At 42.5% G+C, this 15505-nt stretch overlaps 2 protein-coding genes across 2 annotated transcripts; one reads left to right on the plus strand and one right to left on the minus strand.

Moving 5' to 3' along the window:
* Positions 1-22: 22 nt before the first annotated feature.
* Positions 23-7899, minus strand: tgds (TDP-glucose 4,6-dehydratase). Its single transcript, XM_082524954.1, has 12 exons — positions 7671-7899; positions 6150-6216; positions 5939-6007; positions 4646-4736; positions 4393-4541; positions 4215-4313; positions 3406-3465; positions 2673-2716; positions 2406-2571; positions 2247-2302; positions 1994-2091; positions 23-1917 (listed from the first exon to the last, which is right to left on the minus strand). The coding sequence occupies exons 1-12, from the start codon at positions 7715-7717 to the stop codon at positions 1799-1801; spliced, it is 1065 nt and encodes a 354-aa protein (XP_082381080.1). The 5' UTR covers positions 7718-7899; the 3' UTR covers positions 23-1798.
* Positions 7900-8161: 262 nt separating this feature from the next.
* gpr180 (G protein-coupled receptor 180) lies at positions 8162-15298 on the plus strand. The gene is made up of 10 exons (XM_082524129.1): positions 8162-8550; positions 9426-9569; positions 9699-9793; positions 10322-10427; positions 10699-10879; positions 11102-11151; positions 11240-11397; positions 11560-11757; positions 11838-11915; positions 12067-15298. Exons 1-10 carry the CDS (start codon positions 8412-8414, stop codon positions 12220-12222), a joined length of 1305 nt encoding a protein of 434 aa, XP_082380255.1. The 5' UTR covers positions 8162-8411; the 3' UTR covers positions 12223-15298.
* The last annotated feature ends 207 nt before the right edge of the window (positions 15299-15505 follow it).

Below are 15505 nucleotides of genomic sequence, written 5' to 3' on the forward strand. Positions count from 1 at the left end.
AGACATGGAAAAACACAAACTGTGAAGTTATTAAAAAGTGTTTATTTGAAAATAAATACATTCTACAGCATCAAATTATAAAAACAGTGTGCATAAAATGCATCTGACAGGAATGATTGTTGTCCTTAAAACACAGATCATTAAAAATCATAAACAACTAATTTGAAATCTGAAGTTGCACCTACATCTTTCTAACTTGGTACAGAGCCTTGCTGACTGGTAGCAGAGGATGACTCGAAGCTGTTTGCTTCATTCAATAAGCAGATTAAAATGACCTGACAGCCACGTTTCTTAAAAGTTGGAGTCAGTTTTATTAGCTTTGTGTAGAACAACAGAACAGCAGCCTCTAACTCTGAATAAAGCTGCGTCCACACAGGAAGTGATTCGCAGTGATGCTGTGACGAGAGACCGTAAAAAGTCGAGATCTGGCAAAAGTAAAACTGCTTAGAAACCTTTCTCAACTTTGATGCAAGCGATTGAAGTGACTAAGTGCAAAATACTGGTGACTAACATACAATAGGGTGTCAAACATGAGGCCTTGGAGCCAGTTCAGCAAAGACTCCAAAGATCTTCCCCTGTGGCCATTCATGATACACCAAAGTAATGAAATATTTAAAAAAAACTTAAATGTTTTTTTTTTAAGTCAACAGTAAAGAAAAAAAAATTAGTGAACAAAAACTTTGTCCAGAATGTACTAAAATTATAAAACTGAGCTACCAATTATTCACATTTCTTACGGTTTAAGCCCAAAGAGTTGTGCTGACAGATCTTTGTCATGTAGAAAAACTTATTTTATTAACATATGAGGCATTAAGTGTGGAGTTTCTCTGATCCAGTTGTCTTCTGATCACAGTATTTGGCCCACGGTGTACAATGGCAGACATCCGTTCATTAGAGGGTTATCTAGGATTTACCTGCATAACCCTTGTTCTCTGAAACCTGTTCCATTATGTAATGTGTCGTTCTAGTCTGGGCCAAACGGCGACCAGAATATTTGCATTAACAATCTTAAAGGAAACACATGAGATAAAAGGCTGAAGAAGGTCAAATCAGTTTCTTCTGGTCTCAAAATGAGCCTCTTGGGTTCATAATCCATGTACACTGGAAATAAGGCACTGAGTCTGTGCTACCTACATCAACAGAGATCATTGCTATTTCAGGCCATTTGGTAAAAGAAGGCTAAAGTTAACAAAGCCCAACTTAAAAATCTATTCTTACAATCCTGATTATTTTCTGTTGATGAAAGCCAACAGGAAAGAGGAGTCTTAATTTAAACTTGTGCCTGCACTGCATACTCAGCCAAACGCAATCAAAGGTGAGGCGTTGCTCTTCCCCTCAGTTTTTCTTACTGCGCTGACACTTTAACCTGTTTGTCTGTACGACTCCAGGATCCTGCCAACACTAAATGAAAATGTTGAACCAATCAGAGATTAATGTCCCTCAGCCCACAGTGTGCAAACATATAATTAAAAAAAAATCACAATGAGCAGGACAAGACACTGTTAATATCAGCTAAGATTGTAATTACTATGAAGTTAATAAAGTGCATTAATTTCCAGCTGTACGTCTGCTTTGAAGGCTCTCCCCTTGGTTATCTGGCACTTCAGGTCCTGTTGCTCAGACTGTCTTAACTGAGAGACGGCTGAGAATGAAATGTTCTGCAGAGTAAGACTGATGCTAACTGAAGGATTCAGTGTTTTGTTCATTGAGCTTTAAACCAGCCATGATGGCCTCTGTGCTACATAAATATCACGTGAAATTACTTGTATGGAAAAAAAATTAAGTCTCTTCCTGTCAGTCAAGATTCAGAGCTGATCGGGACCACTGTGGTGGCAGCATTTTCAAACTCGCGCCTGATTGGTGGTTGGTCTTCGCTGATGTCTGACCAGAAGTCTGGGTTGTCTCGGTACCATTTCACTGTAAAAACAAGAAGCGCATGAATCACTAACACACCATACAGGAAGGGAGTGTGAGTGTGTGTGTGTGACTGTACCTGTCTGTCTGATGCCTTCAGTCCAGGACACCTCAGCTCTCCAGCCCAGCTGCTGCAGCTTCTCACACTTGATGGGGTAACGCAGGTCGACCCGCGGCCTGGAGAGCAGAGGTCAAAGGTTAAAAGTGGACAAGAGTGTGCTTTTAAGGTCAAGATGTCAAAAGACGGAGATTTTGAGTCTAAAGCCAAAGTGGAAGGCTTTGGCTACTTCCTGGAATTCTCCCCTGCTTTTGCCAGCTCTTTCTCTACTTACCTGTCAGGCACAAACTCAAGCCAATCATTTACTTCAGATTCTGGCACTTTCTTGACCTAAACAGAACGAACACACACACACACCTTTTAGTATTCATTTAATTCGCTTACTTCCTAAAAGCTCCTGCTAAATGTTTGAATAAACAGTTCCTAAACCCACCATCCTAACAAGTTCCCTCGCCAGCTGCATGATGGGAATCTCACAGCTTGTCCCCACATTGTAGATTTCTCCCACAATCCCTTTCTCCAGAAGCAACAGAAAGGCGTTTATGGCATCACTGACAAACAGGAAGTGGCGGGATTTTGGAAGGGTTCCCTGGATAGTGCTGCCGCAGAGCAAACGCACAGAAACGGGTTTAATTGGATAAGCACTTCTGTTACTGTGAAACACAGACCGGAACGACAGCGCTCGTTAAAACAAACCCACCATTTCTTGTCCATCTGTAAGAGGGTGAGGAACCTTGGAATGACCTGAAAGATCAAGATGACAATTTATATTAAAAGCTTGGTGACAAAGAAGATATGTTTAACTCTTTAAAACCAGTTAAATCTTTGGAAGGAACTGAAAGTGAAAGTCTGATTTTGCATTTTCTGTCTGTGCATTCAGTTGTAGTCAAATGTTAACACACAGCTGATTGCAGCATTTTTAAACCTGCAGGGTGAACTTTTGTCTCCCCCTTGTGGCAATGACAGTAATTACAACAACCTTAAAACAAATCTTTAAAATATGTATCACTGTAGATCAGGGGTGGGCAACTCCAGGCCCCGAGGGCCGGTGTCCTGCAGGTTTTAGATCTCACCCTGGGTCAACACACCTGAATCACATGATTAGTTCATTACCAGGCCTCTGGAGAACTTCAGGACATGTTGATGAGCTAATTTAGCCATTTAGATCAGCTGTGTTGGTTCAAGGACACATCTAAAACCTGCAGGGACACCGGCCCTCGAGGCCTGGAGTTGCCCACCCCTGCTGTAGATTAATCTTGCACAGATGACATCAGTGTGACCTGATGTTGCTTTACATACATGAAAATAGTTCTACATACAGCTGCGCAGATATCTTATATACAGCCTCAAATCTTAAACTGTACAAATGGAGCATATTTCTGCAAAATTAGCCACTTAATGTCAAATGGGTGTGCTTAGTCATGATACTGGACCTTCTCCGTGTACTGCCTGGGCCCGTAGATGTTGTTGCTCCTGGTAATGATGATGGGAAACTGGTAACAGAGCAGTATTCAAATGACAAAGATTAAAAAAGTCATTCAGGTTTTAAAATTAAAGGGACAGTTCACCTCAAATCACATTAACCTCTGGCCTCTAGTGCCATGTATCCATGTCGATTATTTTGATGAGAGTTGCCCAGTTTTGAAGTTCTCTTTCTTACAAGAGTACAAGCGCAACTAGTCTGCAGCAACAGGGGACTTGACTTATAGTTGCCAGCTGGTTGCATTCTAGTCATATTCCTGTAAAACTGGAAGGTTGTGGAGCGCCCACATCATTTTGCAGTTACATCGCTTTCCTGCAGCAACGACATCACTATTTATGGAAGGATTTCTCATCAAATCGATAAGTCTCTGGCTGGACTCTGAATATAAGGACTTAATGTGAATTTCTATGTATGTAGACAGCGAAAGTTAACTGCTTTCTGATCACTGATTGCAATCAAATGCCAATCCGACCGGGCTCGGTTGTAGACTGATAGCAGGCTGACCCGATCTTATTGCCATCTAAATGCACTAAAGTATCTTTAAAGATGGCATCTGACTACAATCAGTGGCCAAGCAACTATTTCAAAGGCAACGAGCTCCAAAGTTCATGTCATATGGTCACAATAATAATGCTGTTTTCACTACTGTGATTGTTAAACTGAGTAACTAACATCCAAGCCAAAACTGAAAAATCAAAAACTAATATCTAAAGTCATTTATTTGGTTTGGAAGCTACTGGCCCATCTGTATGGGTTTACCTTGTACTGGTCCCAGTACGATCTGACCAGATACTCTGCAGCAGCTTTAGTAGCAGCGTATGGATTGGAGGGCCTCACTGGGCTGCTCTCATCAAACACCTGTAGGGGACAAACATCAGCGTCACTGCCTGATCCATAAACAAAAGCACGAACCAACAACCCCAATCTATCCACTGGCCTCATGCAGACTGGCTCCGTACACCTCATCGGTGCTGATGTAGATGAAGCGCTGTGGCTGGTGTCGGGCCTGATGGGCCGCTCCCAGCAGAACTCTGGTCCCTTCAATGTTGACCTGCTGGAAAGTGGACGGGGATTCAAAGGAAGCCTCTGACAGCACAGAGAGGAAGGAGAGAGGAAAAGAACTTTAACACGAGAGATGAAACTGCAAAAGCTCCTGTTCATAAGAACTGCCCGAACAAGCTGCTGCTCACCGACGTGAGTTTTGGCAGCCAGGTGAAAGATGACGTCGATGTTTTTGGAACTGAAGATGTGGTTCAGCAGCCGCGGGTTACACACATCCCCCTGTTGAAGAAAAGAGTCCAAATGAGTAACTGTGCACCCAGCACAGTTAAAGCTCAACTGATGATAAATCCTTCAAATTACACCTTATTTTAAGCATAATAATACATGTAATTATACAAAAGTAGCATTAAATTAAATAGACATCTGGTGTAGGGCTGCCACAAACGATTATTTTGATAGTCGACTAGTCACCGATTATTTTTGCGATTAGTCGACTAATCAGATCATCATCCATTGGACGTACAGCGTACAGCTTATTGCACCAGCAGCATCTGGTCTTATATAACTATCATTAGCTTACAGCTTGAAGTGTTTGTGCTAACTAAAAATAAAGACAAGATGGTAGTTTATTAATTTTTAATGAAATTTGCAGATTGTTTCGGTGAAGTTTAATAAACTCCTTGCTTTCTAAAATATAACAGGACACCGGAGTATATTCTCCAGCATCTCACACTTCTGATAATCAGCTGTCTGCTTGACAGTTTTAGCTGTGCAAAAACTATAACTTTAATCTCAGCCAAACCGATTTACTCAGGAACAAATAAAATACTAAAGAAAGCCAAACAATAACATTTTTAAGTTATCTAAGTGACTTATATATATGTTTAACCTGACTAGCGAAAGACGGCGGTGGGTTTGAAAACGATTTGCCGGGAGTCCAGTGTTCTCACGGCTCTAGTTAGCCTTGCCCCCGCCTAGCTAACGAGCTAGTGGGTAACAGACGTCTCCGAAAACGTCGGAGCGCTTTTGAAAATACGTGGTGTCTTGATAAACTGAGCAGATATTTGAGGTTTACACAGCTACATTCTCGCCTGAAAATATGTTAAACGTTTATTTTGTGACCCAGAAAGAATAATAAGAGTAAAGTTAAAACTAACTAGCTGCCGCCATTGTTGACAGCTGCGCTATGAATTCTGGGACACAGCTTCTTCTTCTTCGGGGTTTAACGGCAGCTGGCATCCTTGTACATGCAGTGCTGCCATCTTCTGTTTCAGTCCGTTATTACACTCTTAAATCCTACTATTATTATTCCTGCGTCCTTTGTGATCTTACAAAGCTTCAAACGATGCGTCGACTATTAAATTAGTCGTCGACGATTTTAATAGTCGACATAATCGTGACTAGTCGACTAATCGTGGCAGCCCTAATCTGGTGTCAGTCTGGTTATTCTTGACCTGATGTGTTTATTTATCAGCGCTCACCCTGATAAAGATGTAGTTCGTTCTGTTTTCAACGCTCTTCAGACTCCTGGGGCTGCAGCAGTAATCCAACTGGAAGAGATCAGACAGTGAGACGTGCCACAGTGCACACAGCAGACACTAGCTGCAGCTTTGCACGTCACAAAGACAACAAACCCAGAGTGATATATTTGGAAACGGAGTGAGGGGGGGGGGGAAGAAAATTAAGACTTACATTATCCAGGTTGATAATTCTCCATTCCGGGTGTCTGTGGACCAGCGAGCACACCAGATGGGAGCCGCTGTAGGAGCAGAGAAATTTGAGACAGTTCATTTACGCCCCACTGGCCTTTATCTGGGCAGAGACTCCATCAGCCCACACATGTCTGTGCCATTTATGTCAAGAAGACGACATGAGCTGACCACTTTGCATTGCCTATATGTAAACACTGCAGAAATCACATCCCACAAACAGAGATTCCTTCATTTGTTAGTGAGATAAAACCATAATAATGAAATGAAACCTGATTTGTGTACTGAGCATTCCCAAATTTTACATTTTTCTTATAATAAAAGGGAAAACTTTGCTTGTTCCTCCATTTGCTGTTAATAAACCTGTCTCTATGTGTTTTTTATGTCTAATATCTTTGCTTATATTGGTAAAGAGGCTGTATTAACCAGGATTTGCTAAGGGGTTATATTTAACACAAAGAAATCACCTGTTATTGTACCTACATTATAAATAATCCAGTCCATTTCAGTCACTTCCAATATCTCGAAAGAACTCTGATTTTAAATTTGCTGCAATTTCTGCTGCCCACTTGGTCACAGCTATTTCGAAAAAGACATTTTTAATGCCAATAAGACTTTTTGCCAGGATAAATAAAGGATATATGGAGATCACTTTGCCAAAAACTGGTTCCAGCTTCTGTGTTGTCACAGGAAGTTCTTTCTTGACAGATTACAGGCAAAACAAGTAATTTACAAGTGTTCTAACTGAGTGCTAACTACACTTTAACACTCATCTGAGCATTTGGCTCCATGTGTTTGTGGGCTCAATTCTCAGTCTGCCATAATATTTTGAAATATACCCCAGGACTGAAACTACTACTCCAAGACTTGTGAACAGTTACTCAACCTGTAGAGCATAGGTGTCAAACTCTGGCCCGCGGGCCAAATTTGGCCCGCAGCCTAATTACATTTGGCCCGCGAAGCCATACCAAATGACTATTAGAGCTGGCCTACTGGTATTATACAGCTAATATATGTATTGTTTAGTATTAAGCTTTGCTTGTTCCATATTCAGTTTTCCAGAAAAACTTATTTGAGTCCATAAGAAAAGATTCATTCTTATATCTGGAGGAAGATTTTTTTTTTTCAATAAATATTAATGTTAGCCCGCGACTTTGTTCCAGTTTTGAATTTTGGCCCACTGTGTATTTGAGTTTGACACCCCTGCTGTAGAGACACCGGGATGATTTATAAAATAAGCCAGAGTAATGTTAGTTCGTTTGTTTTTTACAATAAATACTTTTTCACTAATAAGATTGTGCTTATTTCTTAGTAAATAACTGCTATTGCTAACAGATGTTCCTTTATTGTTTACCTCTGTTTCACCTGTGCAAAGGTTTTCCTTACAGGTCCTAGTCTTGATAACTAAAAGAGGAACCACGGCCAGGTCTGTTTATCAAGCTAAATGCTAAGTTCGTAATGTTATTTCAGCTTAAGTGTACACTGATATGAAATACGAACGCACATGAATCCAGAGCCTCCAGTCACCAGAACAGTCCTGTTGAAGTCCATTTCCCGGTCTTCCAGCAGCTGTTACCTCACAACATGAACTCCTATAGGTATAATAAAAACATATTTTCCGACATCAAGCCTGGAAGCTAGCTATCCTAACGGAAACAGCAGAGCTTTATTTCCTTCCATAACAGTAGCCGGATTGTGCGACAGTCACCGGCTGCTTCACGGCAGTGTTGACACGTTGAAAGCGGGCGGGTCATTAATAGTGTGTGTACTAGTTTCTACTCTCTGATTGGTTGTCCTACATGACGCAGTGATGTTAGCGCGATGTGATTGCGTGAATCCCGAATCAATCAAACTGTCAACGTAGACCTGTAGGCAAGCGAAAACCAGTCAAGTCCTCTTAAATAAACACATATCATCCGGTGGTGCTTTCCAAAATAAAGGTCATATCGAGTATTTTAACCTACAACACTTGTGTGTGTTGCGTTTAGTTTTATACCAAACTTAAATATAATATTATTTCAGGTGTGTCTTCATGTGAATGTGTTTTGTGTCATTCCGCGCGCGTTTATTATCCATTATTTCCAAGCTTAGCTTTTATTTGAGGGCAAGAACATCCAACTTCCGGTCACAGCTTGGCGAACTTTTGGGGGTCTTGACGCAGCTGGTTCACTTCTGGCTTCGTGGCTCATTGAATCGATGAGGCATCCTATATTTGTCGATAACGCTAAACTGCACAAGCGGGAAAATGTCGTACTTATTAGCCACACTTGCGGCTGTTTTGCTGCTCACTTCAGAGGCTTCCGGGAAAACTGTTACGGGACTTTTTAAGAGCGAAGCGGCGAGACAGCAGAAGGGCCAGTTCATCACTAAATTCATGTACCAAGGTAACGTTGACGGTGCTGATGTGCTTGCTGCTGGCGTGTCATTCCAGCTCTGACAGCGGGCTTAGCTTCTTTTCACGCCACCTTAATGATTAACGTGGGGTAATAACGAGCTGACGGCTCAGTTTAGTGCCCGTGTTTGCTTTCCTTTTTTTATTTGCTAACAGCTCTCACTGAGCCGCTCAACAATGGGTGTAACTAACGTGTCATGCGAGTATCTGATAACGTGTGCACTGATTATTAGCAGTTCTGGCAGCATTCAGCCGGCGCTTTATCTTTACCTTTGCTGCTTAATGTCAAATTACTGTTTGTCTTAAGCCTCTGTATTTTGTTTTATAGCATTTTTATTCGGGCTGACCTCCAACAAGTATTCCGGAAACTTGCTTCAGGACACTTTTAGGTATTTTTTACAGGTCTTATAGGAATCCAACTTCTTTCCGACCCATAAATGAGCTGATTGCACCCTCAGTGTGGACAGAGGCTGGCTGCACATGTCACATGGCATAGTGGGGGGTGTTTTCTGCAAGACTTTTTGCTTTAAAAAGGTCTGAAGCTACCAGATGTCAGCTAATCTCACTTGTTTCAGGAGATTAACCCTGTGTGAAGCACAAGGGCCTATGGGTAGAAACCATGCTGGCAAACTAGGGACCCATCATTGGACCTCAGAGATCCAAAGGCCACTGAAAGCTACAATCTCTTTGTTCTCCAGCTTATATATTTGAAAATGAATGTTTTATATATTAAAGTCTAATCAGTTGACTACATTATTGAATTACTAGTTAGCCGTTTGGTCTGTAAAATTTCACGAATATGCTATCTGAGTGTTAAATGTTACATCTGAGAAGCTGCTGCAACCATGGTGCCTTGTCTTCGTTTAGCCGGCAACGGTCTGCTGGTGTGCCGGGTGGACAGCTCAACGCTGGCTAAAGAGAGAGAGTCCAGACTGCTGCTGTATCAGGATATGGACTCGGAGCTGGACAACCTCAGCTGCTCCGAGAGGCTCGCCAAAGCCGACGTGACCAGTAAGAAACCAGCAATCGCTGATACAATTCTGGATTCTCCTGCCATGATGCCATATTGATTTATGTCTCCACTTTCCTTCCTCCACACTGTCACCTCATCTCTCTTCCCCCACCCCTACCCACCCACAGTTACACTCAGTCAAGAAGAGCACAACCAGACGATCCCTCGGCAGTCTTTGCCCACAGCCTGGCAGATCCTATATGCTGACAGATATACATGTCAGGTAACACAATTATATATAATATTAATGTAATAATGCAACTAGGGCTTCAGTCAGGCAAACCTGCAGCAGCGATGCTGTTGTCACAAATATGAACAAATAAGAGGACACCTCTAAAGGAGACTCTGTGCAAAGACACATGCACTCTATATTGCAGTATACAGTGAAATACAGTCCTACTCCTGCAGAAACTGATGTAGGGTCGCAAATGTTTTGGTTTGCATCACACCTACAGGTCAGTGCATGCACAGTCATGTACGCATATATACAGTCAAATACACACACAGTCATAAATCTGTCACAATAAACATTTATTGTCAGCGAGCTCATTCTAACACAAAACACAACACTGACAGTGTGAATGCACAGTTAAATATTTAAAACTGGTTCTGGAAAAGTAGGTTGAAATATTGGTAGTAATGCTGTTATACTAGATAGTAATGCCTTCAACAGTACTGCATGATCGAGTAATAATGATAGTCATAACTATATGGATTCTGCTTATCACTAAGATTTCCGTTCTCTCCTTAGGAAAACGTATTGATTGCCGGCCACGCTGATCTTGATTTCACTGTCCTGCTGTTTAATGCCGACTCGGCTGGAAACCCTCTGGAGCATTTCAGTGCAGAGGAGGCAGGTCAGACACCCCGAATATGCCCTCCGCTGTCAGACTACAGCAGATAATGTCAGTGCATCACTAAGCTCAAGCTGGTGATGCATTTCATGCTTGTTAGCTTCCTCTGCAGTGAGAGTATGACTGTCGGCATAAAGTCCCAAATCTAGTAAAACTAATAAAAAGTTGTAAGGGCTCTTCAGGTGCTATGTCAGACCTGATTAATACATTAGGACAGGACTTTATGTTTGATCCTGATGGATTGCTGATGATTTTTCCCCTCTCGCTCTCTTAGGCCTCCATAGTTTTTACTTCCTCCTGCTGCTGGCCTACTTCATCGCCTGCTGCATCTATATCCAGCCTCTGTACCAGGCTCTGAGGAAAGGAGGACCCATGCACACTGTCCTCAAAGTACTGACTACAGCGCTGGCTTTACAGGGCTGCTCTGCGCTCTGCAACTACATCCACCTGGCCAGGTAGATTCAGCAGAGCCAGAGAAAGGCAGCGCAATATTTATAATGTTTCTAAAGCTCATGCTACTCTTGATGGCCCACTGTTACATATCAGTAATGTTTTATGACCTAAAATGTATTTTAAGTCTTTCGGAATATTTGTATTTATTTAGTACAGAGTTGTTAATAAAAAACTATGTGAATTAAGACAACAGTGTTTCTGTTTGTGCCTCCTGTTGTCTGCAGGTATTCCAGAGATGGAATCGGTCTTCCACTGATGGGCAGCCTGGCTGAGTGTATGTTACCTGCAACATTATAAAGAGTCAATAAAAGAAAAAATGAACCTCTCTGATCATGTTAACCTCTCTTTTGGCTCCAATGCAGTCTGGGATATGGTGTCCCAGGTGTCCATGCTGTACATGTTGTTGAGTCTGTGTATGGGCTGGACCCTGAGCCGAGGCAGGAAGCCTCAGTCCCGACCTCTGCAGTGGGAACAGTCTCCGGCCTCCACGGCTGTAGCTGTTGGTGGAGTTATTACACAGGTATGCAGAACTTGAGATGACTTCAAGTGTTTAATTTTTAAGGAAAATTTGACCAGCACATAGAATCCCGATCAGGTAAACATGATGTTTTCAGAATGAGGTGGGAGTTCATTTGGGGTATTTGCCATAAGATGACTGTTAAGAACCGGACTGTATTTTCAGGCGGTGCTGCTGCTGTGGGAGCAGTATTCAGAGTCGGAGAGTGAGCACCACAGCTATCACGCCCAGCAGAGTGTGGCCGGTCTCCTCCTCATGGCTCTGAGAGTGGGCCTGGCCCTCCTGCTGGCCTCCATCCTCTACCAGATCATCTCCACCGAGAGGAGCACCTTAAAGAGAGACTTCTACCTCAGCTTCGCCAAGGTAAAAACGATTTCTCAATAAAACTGACATAACAGACTCCTGCAGGTTCTCGGGCGGTCATGTGGTCTTGTTCTGTGCAGGGATGCTTCCTGTGGTTCCTCTGTCATCCCATCCTCGTCCTCATGTCTGTGATCTTCAACGAGCATCAGAAGGAAAAGGTTTGAACTCCCGCACAAAGACAACAACAGTTTTTGCTATTGAGGATAATTCTTTCATGTTCACTGAGTTTAAATGTTCAGTTCTTACCTTTTGTCCTCCATTGGCCACCAAGTTTACACGCTGCCTCCCACCTGTCTTCCTCCTCTGCAGGTGGTGACCATGGGGGTGATCCTCTGCCAGTCCATCTCCATGGTCATCCTCTACCAGCTCTTCCTGTCTCGCTCTCTTTACTGGGAGGTGTCCTCTCTGTCCTCAGTCTCCCTGCCCCTCACCATGTCCAGAACGAACCACAGGGCGCGCTACTGAGCATGTACACCCTCACAATTTTCCTAATAATGATTATCACGAGCTAAGGGTGGATGTGCCATGATGCTGTGACGCTCCTCCTCAAAAAAAATGTGCTCAGACGCTGCAGGGACTGATTTTCTTTGCAGTTAACTGTTTCCTGGGAGAACTTCTGTAGTTACTAGGAAGCAAGTTACCAAGAAATCATTGAAAGAGGGTGAACAGAGGATGATATGTGTACAACAACAGCCTACCTCTAGTTTTAAGTGATTTTTGACTGGAGCCAGCATGAGCACTGCTGAACAAGAGGAGGAGAGAACCGGCTGTCAGGCCGTTTCTTTGGTTCTCCATGATGCCAGCCAAAATACCATTGAAACAAAAAAAAAAACGAGGACGGATGAAGACAGCCGGCCAGGATTCAGATTAAGGATGCATCACCTAGAGACGCAGATGTGAGGAAAGAAAAAGGAAGCGAAGATTTACTCCTGACAGGGCCGAATGTGGAGATGGCTGCCCGGGCCTCATGGACGCGGGCCAAGATTAAAATACTCGAGAGCGTTTTATTTCTGTTCTTGGATTTGATTATAACACAAACAGAAGCATCATCGATTTACTATCAAGGAAAAAACAAAGACGCTACTATTTAGGTCGGGATTGCAGAAGCCGTCGTCTCATTGAGCTTTCCCTGCTCATTAAAGCTGCAACGACTTGGATCAAAGCCACGAAGGATGGAAAAGTCTCAGTTTGTGTCTGAGGCTGGCGCTTTATATCAGATTAATTAACCCCATGAACAAAGCAAAAGCGAGGACGTGCTACTCTCTGATTGACCTACGATCTCTAGTTTCTACTTAGAAACTAAGGCCTGGTTGGCTGAGCGGCCACGAAGGCTCATTGGTTTGTTTCTGGTGCAGCTCTGTGGCACGGAGGTATTTCGAGCCACTGTTGGGTTTGGTTTTCTCATAGCAGCCGTTACATGTGTTAGGATTGATCGAGATGGGCAGACAGACGGATGGACCAGCGGAAGTCTGAACAGATGGATGCAGCATGTGTTCTGTAAAGCAATGGATTGTCACACTGTTAACTGAGAAGGATGCGTGACTTTGATTGTGCGAAGCCAAAGTGAAGACGATGAGCCAAAACATCAGCATTTACACACTAACATACAGCTGCACCTTAACTTGGGTGCTGATGACTTTATGAGCTGAGAGCATGTGAGACTCTAAATCGCGTAGCTTAAGATGCGTTGCATGGCTAACCCATTATTAAAAAAATCTTCAGTATAAAAAAGATCAGGAAGAACTTAAGTCTACTTGGTGGCTTCCAATGAATTTCACTGTGTAAATACATTCCAACCCCACACGTCCATTCCTGTGTCATCAAGTTATTACTGTACATGAGGCTCATTAAATGAGATATTAGTGTTATATAAGAGCCAGGCAGAACTGAGCTGCACTGTCATGTAGGACAAGTCCCACTTAGCAAACTGACAGCTAATATATTTATTAATCAGCTATTTATTTCAAGATCAGCACGTTATAAAGAAGCTTTGGTTGGAGTTTCATGTTTGGTATGTTTTTGCTGATTCTTTTTTTCTCTCCTAAATCATAAATCGATTGTTTTTAATTCATTAAAAACGAATAATCTATAGTGTAGCATGAAGGTGCAGTACGTTTACCTGGATACAGTCAATCCAGGTCCTTCTAATAAGAGAGAAAAGCTGGGGTGAAAATATAATTGGCAGCTTTTTAAGTAGCACAGTTGAGCCAACTCCATCTGAAACAAACACAGACAGACCTCCCATTATAATTTTAAATATATGCTATAATCCTTATTGAAAACCAGTATATACTCCTCCTTATTTATGAAGTTCTACTTGACTATGAGCCTGCGTGGGTTATTTGTTAATCCCAAAATGTGCAACCTTGTTTAAATCAGTATACAGATTGGTTTCTACTGAAAAAGTGCACGTTTTTCTTATATCCATGCATAATTTACTGTCTGCACACAGGATGTGAGCCAGTGCATCCTGTATGCATCATATTGTCCTTCAATGACAATCTTATTTATGAGGCCACCAGTTATACTGTATACTTTAAATGCTCATCCTTCAGTTAGAGGCAAAGTGCATTTTGTTTTGTAGTGTTTACATTTCACACTTCAGTTGTCATATATTAATTTTTTACAACCTGTGTAACTATTACACCTGTGATCATGACAACTGTAATAAAATCAATCTGAAACTAATAAGTGCTTAATGTTGTCCTTCATGCTGCAGCTTCAAGAAACGTGACAGTTACATAAAGCACAGCAGCCACTGACTGTGCTTGAGGTTTGAATCATAAGGTACACTGTAACCTTGTCCTGTATTTACACTGGTTAATCTAAGTAACCCAGTTCCAGCCTGAAGGGAAAAAGAAGCACTCAAAACGTGCGGCTATCCTAAATTGGCGTTCTTAAAGTCAGCAAAGAGGTACAGAAAAGAAGATCAGACACCAGCGAAGGAGGATAAGAAAGACAGACGCAACAACATTGTCATCCCCTATGTAGCCGGTGTATCAGAAAAACTCAGGAGAGTTTTCTCCAAGCACGACATCCCGGTGCATTTCAGACCCAGCAACACGCTCAGACAAAAACTGGTTCACCCGAAAGACAAAACACCAAAACACAGACTTAACAATGTGGTGTATGCTGTACAGTGCAGCGAGGAATGCTCAGACCTCTACATCGGAGAGACCAAACAGCCACTTCACAAGCGCATGGCACAACACAGAAGAGCCACCTCCACAGGACAAGACTCAGCAGTCCATCTGCATCTTAAGGATAAAGGACACTCTTTCGAGGATGCCAATGTTCACATTTTGGACAGAGAGGACAGATGGTTTGAAAGAGGAGTGAAAGAAGCCATCTATGTCCACTGTGAGCGACCATCTTTGAACAGAGGCGGGGCTTTACGACACCAACTCTCTGCCATCTATAATCCAGTTTTGAGTTCCCTCCCCAGACGCCTTAACGCCCACTCACATCCTGGGCCATCTGATCTCAGGAATTCGCATGATAAGGTGGGGCCAGGTTTCACAATGAACTCACCCGAAACTCTGGCTGATTGGGACCAGAGATGGGCAGTAACGCGTTACTTGTAACGCGTTACTGTAATCTGATTACTTTTTTCAAGTAACGAGTAAAGTAAGGGATTACTATTGCAAAATCAGTAATTAGATTACCGTTACTTTCCCGTAGTAACGCTGCGTTACTGCGTTACTAAAACCGTGATTTTTTTTGCGAGAATGTCTCATGACAGTGACGT

Source organism: Aulonocara stuartgranti (assembly GCF_965226115.1).
Source record: "Aulonocara stuartgranti genome assembly, chromosome: 23".
Taxonomy (NCBI): domain Eukaryota; kingdom Metazoa; phylum Chordata; class Actinopteri; order Cichliformes; family Cichlidae; genus Aulonocara; species Aulonocara stuartgranti.

Bases quoted from the DNA above. Each gene is read 5' to 3' on its own strand.
- tgds (XM_082524954.1), bottom strand. From the start codon at position 7,717: ATGGACTTCAACAGGACTGTTCTGGTGACTGGAGGCTCTGGATTCAT. The intron at 2,717-3,405 runs GTCCAGTATCAT...TTGATCTTTCAG, and splicing joins CCAGGCAGTACACGGAGAAG to GTCATTCCAAGGTTCCTCAC. The intron at 2,303-2,405 runs GTGGGTTTAGGA...CGTTCTGTTTAG, and splicing joins CGAGGGAACTTGTTAGGATG to GTCAAGAAAGTGCCAGAATC.
- gpr180 (XM_082524129.1), top strand. From the start codon at position 8,412: ATGTCGTACTTATTAGCCACACTTGCGGCTGTTTTGCTGCTCACTTCA. The intron at 8,551-9,425 runs GTAACGTTGACG...GTCTTCGTTTAG, and splicing joins CACTAAATTCATGTACCAAG to CCGGCAACGGTCTGCTGGTG. The intron at 9,570-9,698 runs GTAAGAAACCAG...ACCCACCCACAG, and splicing joins CGCCAAAGCCGACGTGACCA to TTACACTCAGTCAAGAAGAG.